The sequence below is a fragment of the Nematolebias whitei genome, chromosome 3 (assembly GCF_014905685.2).
Source record: "Nematolebias whitei isolate Nwh7 chromosome 3, NemWhi1, whole genome shotgun sequence".
Taxonomy (NCBI): Eukaryota; Metazoa; Chordata; class Actinopteri; order Cyprinodontiformes; family Rivulidae; genus Nematolebias; species Nematolebias whitei.
Genome location: NC_056500.1, coordinates 899337 through 909826, shown reverse-complemented (window position 1 = coordinate 909826; position 10490 = coordinate 899337). Strand labels below are relative to the sequence as shown.

Below are 10490 nucleotides of genomic sequence, written 5' to 3'. Positions count from 1 at the left end.
AGAGGACGAAGAGAAGACGAGGAGAGGACGAGGAGAGGACGAGGAGAAGACGAGGAGAGGACGAAGAGAGGACGAGGAGAGGACGAAGAGAAGACGAGGAGAGGACGAGGAGAGGACGAGGAGAAGACGAGGAGAGGACGAAGAGAGGACGAGGAGAGGACGAAGAGAAGACGAGGAGAGGACGAGGAGAGGACGAGGAGAAGACGAGGAGAGGACGAGGAGAGGACGAAGAGAAGACGAGGAGAGGACGAGGAGAGGACGAAGAGAAGACGAGGAGAAGACGAGGAGAGGACGAGGAGAAGACGAGGAGAGGACGAGGAGAAACCTCCTGTCTAATGGAAGTCCTGTAGAGCTTGTTCAACACATATTCCAGCCCCTTTGTGTCCACACAGTACGTGTGTGTGTGTATTTGTGTGTGTGCACGTGCATACCATTTGTTGCTCCTCAGCCAACCGGTTCTCTGACTGCAACCTGAAAAGGTCACACAATTGTGTAAGCATGCATGTCACTGTAAATAAAAGGAATAAAAAATCAAGTTTAAACTTAAAGAGCATTGTGATTCTAAATGACTATTGTACAAATCAAATAATTTAGTGGAATAAACACAGGTTGAATTGAATTTATTTAAAAGAAATGGTGCACATTAATCAATATTCCTCAAATACAAATAAAACTAGATACATTTCATTTGTCGTCCTAAGCGGATAAAAAATAAAAAGTTTATAAAACAAATACAACAATCGATTAAAACAAATCAAACATCCACTCTGTAAGTTTCACAGTTCAAACAGATTTCTGAGAGAACTCGAGAGGCGGCAGATCGTTAAACAGCGTCCTGCTGAGCTCCCGTCAGCCCCGCCTGAAAAACTGCCTCTTCCATTTCTGCCTCGCTGCCTGTGGTGGACTCTTCCTGAGGTTGGTGTCGCTGCAGGACTGATGGTGTTGCTGCAGGACTGATGGTGTCCCTACAGGACTGATGGAGTTGCTGCAGGTTTGATGGTGTTGCTGCAGGACTGATGGTGTCCCTGCAGGACTGATGGTGTCCCTACAGGACTGATGGTGTCACTGTAGGACGGATGGTGTCCCTACAGGACTGATGGAGTTGCTGCAGGTCTGATGGTGTTGCTGCAGGACTGATGGTGTCCCTGAAGGACTGATTGTGTCCCTGCAGGATTGATGGTGTCGCTGCAGGACTGATGGTGTCACTGCAGGACTGATGGTGTCCCTACAGGACTGAAGATGTCCCTGCAGGACTGATGGTGTCCCTACAGGACTGATGGTGTCACTGCAGGACTGATGGTGTCCCTGCAGGACTGATGGTGTCCCTGCAGGACTGATGGTGTCCCTGCAGGTCTGATGGTGTTGCTGCAGGACTGATGGTGTCCCTGAAGGACTGATGGTGTCGCTGCAGGACTGATGGTGTCGCTGCAGGACTGATGGTGTCCCTACAGGACTGATGGAGTTGCTGCAGGTCTGATGGTGTTGCTGCAGGACTGATGGTGTCCCTGCAGGACTGATGGTGTCGCTGCAGGACTGATGGTGTCCCTACAGGACTGATGGAGTTGCTGCAGGTCTGATGGTGTTGCTGCAGGACTGATGGTGTCCCTGCAGGATTGATGGTGTCGCTGCAGGACTGATGATGTCCCTGCAGGACTGATGGTGTCACTGCAGGACTGATTCGACGGAGCTATAATATGGCCACTAAATGAAAAACATCAAAGACAGCGGTGGTCCCGCCTGCGTGGCCCCAAGATACTGTTCCAGCCTCGGGCCGTGGTGAACCAGCTGCAGCAGGTGGGGTGACTTCAGCAGGTGCGTCGGCACCGCCCTCGCCGGGCTCTGGGGAGACAGTCGAGTCGGCTCTGAACTCAGACATTTTGGTTTCAATTAAGTCTGAAGTCCAAGAATCCAACTCAAGGTTGACCGTTTATTCTTCCACCTCTTCTCCCACCTGCTGCTGTCCAGCTTTACAACAGCTGCACCAACATCTCCACCCCTCTCTCCACCCCTCTCTGCACTGACATCGTGTGCAGCCGGATTGCTGTGCCCATCTATCTGGACTACATGAAACCTGTCTGTCAGGTCATCCAAGCTGACAGACTGGCTAAAAATAGACACTTTCATCATTATATTGATGTTTTAAACCAAACTCGTGTCACCTTCACACATCCTCCGCAAAAACTGTCATTTGCTCTGCCATTTGTTGTCCTAGAGCGCCATCTGTTGGCGGTCTCAGGGAAACGCTGAAAACTCCGTCCTCCGCCTGCGATGTGGGCCGGCAGACAGCAAAGAGGCGCACCGGTTGAGGATGACGTCAGCTGCCCTGCAGAGGGAGCGTACGTCCCTTCCCGCCTCTGAATGTGTACGCCAACAGCATAACGTGTTGTTCGCTGCGGCCGTCTGAAACACATGCTGGTGAGCTCGGTCAGAGAGCGGTGTCACCGTCTGGGTTACGCTAACTGGAGGCGCAGGATGCCAGGACATCTTGCTCAGAGAAAAGTCTCCGTCAGGCTCGGCTCCAGGGGGCACTGAGGGAATTTCCGCTCAGTGAAACCCCTTTACTCTGGTGATGGGCGCGACTGTGGAAGCCGGCCCCCCAATCTACCAGGAAAACGGCTGTGGCCTCGTCCCCGTAGGACGTCCTGTTGGGAAACTGAGGCCAGATGGGATCAGGACGATGAGCCGGGATGGAGCCCAGACAAAAACCTTCCCGCTGGATCATCCAAACTGGCGGGAAAAGGCGTGGGATGCAAAAAAGGGTCCCTTCATGTCAGCCGCCTCCTGGGTTACGCCGGGCAACCCCAGAGGGTGCCGTCGGCCGGGAGCGGTGTGATCGCCGATGCAAAACGAGGTGGGATGAGGTGAGCATTCGCTCAGCCCCCCTCCACAGACACTACGCTCTCCAGGAGGGAATGAGCAGCGGGGCTGCAGCTGACGCCGCCTGTCCCGGAGGAACCATCTGATTCGCTCCGAGGGTCGGCGATAAGAGGAAAATTACAAGATGGTGTTGACCAGCGTCTAGCGACCAGTCACTGAGAAATACTCCTCGGCGCTTACCTTGAAACAAGACTGCTCGTCAGCTTCTCCTCGGGGAGGAGAGCTCACCGGGACGACCGGAGGACGACGTGACGGGCCAAGCATTCTTAACAAAGGTTGGTCTTCTACGCAACTTTCCTTCTTCGTTCTTCTGACAGTGCTATTAGCTTGCTGAAGAAAAATGGGAGCCGATTACCTGCTCTTAACGTAATTTATACGGACCGGGTGGGGCCCACACAGCAGGTGGGCGTGGACTAAATTTTTCAGTGTGAGGCTCCGCATATACCCATCAGCGACAGCCTTAAAGGGTGAAGCCTATACGCTTTGTTCACTGCTTTACACACACACACACATACTTGTTGACAGGCGTGTCCATGTCCTGGGTGCTCCTCAGGGAGGGAGGAGGACTGGGGGTGTTGGGTGAGGTTGGGGATAAGGGGGTTCCTTCCATCAGCCACTGGTCTCGTAAAGACTTCCTCTGGATTAAAAAAAAAAAAATTGGATTAATTATAAATGGCAGCAAATTGTAAGTAAAAAGATAAAAGCGGAAAAATTGTTGTAAATTATTTTGACTGATGGAATTATTAAATGCATGAGCTTTATTAATATATAATAAATATTTTCAACCTTGATAACAGTTTACTACCACTTATAAGCTACATTCAGCTCAACCTTTATTTCTACAGGTTAGTCTCATTGAACCTTGAGGACTCGTTTATAAGAGAGACCTGATTTAACAAAGAACACAGATGACCGTAGACAATCATAAAAAAAATAATAAAATAAACATAAAGCTGCCAGCGGCCCATTGCTCACATCTTTTCTATGTTTGGAATAAATATGTAAAATAACTAAATGAGGGGGTGTTAGTGTATGAAAATACGGACTAAGTGTCAAATTGATGAACTTGAATCAGCATCACAAAGTGCACACGTTTGGTCTACAAAAATAAATACTGACTGCCTGCAACTGTCTTTCTTCACCTCACGGATTAACATGTTACTCACATGTTAGCACCTTGTAAGCCACTTGTTACTGTTAGCTTGTTACTATGGAAACCAAATGTAAAAAAAGAACATGATTAGGTTGTCTCCAAACAACAACTTGTTTACCAAAAATGTGTTTATTTGTAAACATTTAACTCTCATTTAAATTGTTACTCTTCCATTTTGTAGTGTTGTTTTAAATTTACCTGTAGTTCTTCAAAATTTCTAACATGGAACAATAAAAGTAACAGTCGATAAATGTTCAGTAAATGTTCAGTACACGTTTGGTACACGTTCAGTACACGTTCAGTATATGTTCAGTACATGTTGAGTTAATGTTTAGTAAATGTTCAGTAAATGTTCAGTACACATTTGGTACACGTTCAGTACACGTTCAGTATACGTTCAGTACATGTTCAGTAGATGTTCAGTAAATGTTTAGTAAATGTTCAGTAAATGTTCAGTACATGTTCAGTACATGTTCAGTACGTGTTCAGTAAATGATCAGTACATGTTCAGTATATATTCAGTACACATTCAGTAAATGATCAATACATGTTCAGTACATGTTCAGTACACGTTCAGTACATGTTCAGTAAATAATCAGTACACGTTCAGTAAATAATCAGTACACGTTCAGTACACGTTCGGTACACGTTCGGTACATGTTCGGTACATGTTCAGTACACGTTCAGTACACATTCAGTACATGTTCCGTAAATGTTCAGTAAATGTTCGGTACATGTTCAGTTCATGATCAGTACATGTTCAGTAAATGATCAGTAAATGTTCGGTACATGTTCAGTATACGTTCAGTACATGTTCAGTAAATGATCAGTACATGTTCAGTACACGTTCAGTAAATGATCAGTACATGTTCAGTACACGTTCGGTACATGTTCAGTACATGTTTGGTACATGTTCAGTACACGGTCGGTACATGTCCAGTACACGTTCGGTACATGTCCAGTACACGTTCGGTACATGTCCAGTACACATTTGGTATATGTTCAGTACACGTTCAGTACATGTTCAGTAAACGTTCAGTACATGTTCTGTACATGTTCAGTAAACGTTCAGTACATGTTCTGTACATGTTCAGTAAACGTTCAGTACATGTTCCGTACATGTTCAGTAAACATTCAGTACATGTTCCGTAAATGTTCAGTACATGTTCCTTAAATGTTTAGTAAATGATCGGTACATGTTCAGTACACGTTCAGTAAATGATCAGTAAATGTTCGGTACATGTTCAGTAAATGATCAGTACATGTTCAGTACACGTTCGGTACATGGTCAGTACACGTTCGGTACATGTTCAGTACACGGTTGGTACATGTTCAGTACACATTCGGTACATGTTCAGTACACGGTACATGTCCAGTACACGTTTGGTATATGTTCAGTACACGTTCAGTACATGTTCATACGTTCAGTACATGTTGAGTAAATGATTAGTAAATGTTCAGTAAATGTTCAGTACACGTTTGGTACACGTTCAGTACAGGTTCAGTATACGTTCAGTACATGTTCAGTAAATGTTTAGTAAATGTTCAGTAAATGTTCAGTACATGTTCAGTATATGTTCAGTACACGTTCAGTAAATGATCAATACACGTTCAGTACATGTTCAGTACACGTTCAGTAAATGATCAGTACACGTTCAGTACATGTTCAGTACACGTTCGGTACATGTTCAGTACACGTTCGGTACATGTTCAGTACACGTTGGGTACATGTTCAGTACATGGTCGGTACATGTCCAGTACACATTCGGTACATGTCCAGTACACATTTGGTATATGTTCAGTACACGTTCAGTACATGTTTAGTACACGTTCAGTACATGTTCAGTAAACGTTCAGTACATGTTCAATACATGTTCCATAAATGTTCAGTAAATATTCAGTACATGTTCAGTACACGTTCAGTAAATGTTCAGAACACGTTTTCTCCATGGCCTCATCTAACCTAGCATGCTAATGTTTATGCTAACTGCACAATAAGCTTAGCTGAAAGCTTCAGAGTATCACTTATTACATCTTCATCTTTTTTTACTACTGCTTGATCTCTTCCAAGTATAAACTTTATCACTGAAAAACAAGAGTCTCCAAGTTAAAGACATACTATTAAATGAGTTTCTACTACTTCCACAGCTACCGGGGTCAAAAAGTGGTAATAAACAAACTAGAAATATTAAACCTGACAAGTTCAATTAGCATATACAGCTAGCCTAGCTAGCACATGTAGTCTTTCAGAAAGTTTTCTTAATCAGCTAATAAATATACATTAAAAAGTAAGTAAAAATGGTAATAAGAATAAGAAGGTACCTACAGATTATGATCGAGCAACAACAAAAGTTGTCTTGCAGTTTTTAGCTTTTGTAATGTCGTACACAGGTTAGCCACTTTTGCTAGCTGCAGAACTGTTCATTAGCAGGTTGCCATAGAAACGGAACAGAAAACAAATACTCAAGGTCTCATTCAAACAAGAGACTAATTATCAAAAGACACTTTGTTCACCCCATTCTAGTAATGCTACAAACTAAACTTTAAAAAGAAATGTATCCCACGGTACCATCATTGTGTTGATATGGACCAGCATGCATTGCAGCGTGAACTAACACTTGTGCCAACAGCTTACAGGCCCTTTTCACATGACGTCAGACAACTTCCTTTTTGACTCGATGCTGTGCATCAGTACTTCCGGGTCTATTCTCCCTCGGGAGACCTGTCTGGAAACTTAATGGAATTTCATTCCTTCAACCTTTATTGACAGATGTTATATTACAAGATATAGCGCAAGGTAAGGTTAATAAAACAGTATTTATGTGTTTGTTAGCTGTGGTAACGTTATCCATCATTGCAGCCATAGATATAAACACTAGATGCCTCATCGGCTGCTGCGGCGCAGGATTTTCGGCCGCCATCTTGAAACGGTCGTCCTTATTTGGTTAAAGCAGAAGATGTCTCAGCACTTCGCAGCTTCTTTCTGTTCAGATCGACTGTTGACGTCAGGTCTCGGGGGATAACTTCTCACAGTAAGATGAACATATTATTGTTAGTATTTTGTGAATATAATATTCCTGTACTGTATTTATGTCCACCAGCTGATGTGATGTTCAGTGTAACACGGTGTTCAGCTGCAATGAAGCTGACTGAGATCTGATGACAGGAATATTTTGCTAACAATCATACTCACTATTTCAGCAGCTTTGGTTCATTATCAACAGATATGCATCAGAACTGGAGTTTTGTTTAAGTTCTAGGAAATAAAAAATAAAACTAGTGAGAATACAGGAAATAGAAAATAAGATTGACCTCCTTTGTACAATGTTTTTGTGAAGACACAAATGTCCTGTTTTCATTGTGAAGTTTTCCCAAAGAACAAGATGTGAGGAAGAGGAGGAAGTATCTTTGAGGAGGATTCATCTGAGCAGTGAGGATTTTAAACTGGAGGATTTTGATCAAACTGGTCAGACTGTCCGACTGAGAGATGGTGTGGTACCATGGGTTCACCTTCAGAGAGTAGGAGCATCATTATAAGTTCATTAGAGTTCATAAAGTTACATATTTTATTGTGAGTCACCAGGTGAGACACCTCCATGTGTTTCTATGAACAGGTAACTAGAGACTGTAAAGTTCATCTTCATGATGCTTTTTCATTTCAGCTTGAAAACTGCAGGACTACAGGAAGTGAACACAAGCTGCAGCTGCTCTGTCTGTGCACGCTCAGGAACGTGCACGTCACACACACAACCTCAGGAACGTGCACGTCACACACACACTCTCAGGAACGTGCACGTCACACACACACAGCCTCAGGAACGTGCATGTCACACACACACAACCTCAGGAACGTGCACGTCACACACACACACTCAGGAACGTGCACGTCACACACACACACACTCAGGAACGTGCACATCACACACACACTCTCAGGAACGTGCACGTCACACACACACACTCTCAGGAACGTGCACGTCACACACACACACTCTCAGGAACGTGCACGTCACACACACAACCTGGGCCTCATGATGTATTTCTATTTTAAACTTTATTTTTCATTGATCTTTATTTATCCAGGTCGACTCACTGAGTCACGAGAACTCATTTTAAAGAGAGACCTGTTCAGGAGCAGGTGGTGGGGGTTGAGTGCCTTGCTCAGGGGACCAGGGTGGGGCCAATGAGGGTGGAGGCAGGCGTGGGTGTTTCACCTTTTCCACCTCATTTTGATGTTGACGGTACCGGGAGTTGAACCTGCGACTTTCCCATCACAGGCCCATCTTGTAACCTCTGCTCCACCACTCCCCCACATGACATCATATCATACTGGTCGTATTAAATCTCACTGGTTTCCTTCCAGATGTGTTAAACTGGTCCCCTGATGTTTGCAGGTGTGTGTGGTCAGTGGATGAACAGCCTGGCATGAACAAGATGATGCTGGAGATGATGATTTGACGAGAGCTCCCACCTTCTACCTGTGAAGAACAAGAGCAGCTCAGTGAAGGTGCTGAGAGCTGCAGAGAGGCTGATCCATGGAGCTTCAACACAGCAACCTCCAAACATGTCCACCCTCACACACATCGTCTGTGGACACACTGGACCACAGCACAACATGATAACACACTGACAACAACAACAACAACAACAACAACAACAACAACAACAACAACAACACATTCACTAATGATTCAGACAAATTTAAGTTTTTTTAATTGTTTGTTTGTTTTACAATTAAAAACAGTTTGTTGTCCACTGTTGTCATCACTCTTTGTTCAAATCCAGGTCTCTCTTGTAAATGAGTCCTTGTGGCTCAATGGGACTAACCTGTATCAATAAAGGTTGAATGAATATAAATAAATACATAATGATTTATTCAACCTTTTATTTATACAGGTTGGCTTCATGGAGCCACAAGGACTCGTTTACAAGAGACCTGCTCCAGACACAACAGGAAACAATGACAACGATAAACTACAGGAAAAATGATAGAGATGATATAGATATATATATACATATATATACATATATATATATATATATATATATATATATAATATATATATATAATATATATATATGTATGTATATATATATATATATATATATATATATAGAGAGAGAGACTATGTGTGTGTATATATATGGTGGCAATATGTGGTTATATATAAAATAGATATAATTGTGTGTATATATATATATATATAATATATATTTAACTTTATCTATTAATGTAAAATCTCTGACATCTTCCAACACTGTTGTTTAGAATAGCATTTTAAATATTGAATTAAAAACTATATGTCAAACCATTTCCATGTTCTGATGATTAATAATTTCTCTTTTTACTTTCTTCTTGTGTCCATCTTTCTCAGCAGCAGCTCATCTAACCAGCATGACGCAGTCATCAAGACGTTACTGCAGTGTGCCATGTTGTTCCAGTAATAAACAAAAAACACCGTATTTGAGTTTCCACAATTTTCCCGTGGACAAAGAAAAACGTTCCCGTTGGGTGAGAGCGATCAGGAGAGATGATGGGCCAACTTTTAAAGTCCTTCGTGGGAGCACCCATGCAGTCTGCACTTTGCCCCAGAAGATCTAAATCCATCAGCCAGTGGAAGAACCTGGATCAGACAAGGAGCGGTGCCATCTAGATTTCACTGGAATGACTGGGGTAAATGGAGGGAGGACAGTGCTGAACATTTGTAAAAAATAAACAAACGTGTCATGACCATGAAGTGTCTCATGTCCCACCTCTAGGGAGACGCTCACAAGCTCGTGAGTCAGTTCACTGTGAGCAAGAAGTGTCTCGTGCTGCTGGACAGGATGACTCCAGGAGATACCTGACCCCGGGAACTGTACAGAGGAGGCATCGCCTGCAGGTGCAGTGGTAAAACATCACGGCTCTGCCTGACATCCTTCTCTGGGTTAGTATTGCAGAAAATGATTGTAGAAAAATATATGGCAGTGAATAACACTGTAACCATCTCAGGGTTGTGTTCAGAACATTTTGGACTTGCTAATGGTTGAGAGACTGTCAGTAAATACATGAAATGATTGGAATGAGGAGCAGCGTCATACTTTATGGAAAATATTGAATATTTTGTTTTCCCCTTTGAAAAAATTTACATATATCTTCACCTCAGAACTGTCAAGGCAGGAACGAGTAATACGAGAAATACTGTAATACAAAAGATATTTGATAACTGAACAGGAAATTGATGGTTGGATAAGTGATGTTTATTAATATTTATATTTTCTTTTCGCTTAGGTCAACTGGATGATGCTGCACGGAGAATTCAAGAGTTGCACAGACAAGTTTTGTCCCTGCAAATGGAAATCCAACGGCTGACAATTAAGAAGTGCCCTCCTGTGTGTGTGTGTGTGTGTGTGTGTGTGTGTGTGTGTGTGTGTGTGTATATATATATATATATATACATATACATACATACATACATAT

General features: G+C 43.2%; 1 protein-coding gene across 1 annotated transcript in view; it reads right to left on the bottom strand.

The window, feature by feature from the left end:
- The window catches only part of palm3 (paralemmin 3), a 103033-nt gene that overhangs the window by 16798 nt on the left and 75745 nt on the right, over positions 1 to 10490 (bottom strand). The window contains exons 4-5 of the mRNA XM_037697758.1: positions 3393 to 3514; positions 432 to 471 (exon numbers count right to left, since the gene is read on the bottom strand). Of these exons, the coding sequence (XP_037553686.1) occupies positions 432 to 471; positions 3393 to 3514 (162 nt within the window). The remainder of the gene's footprint in view (positions 1 to 431; positions 472 to 3392; positions 3515 to 10490) is intronic.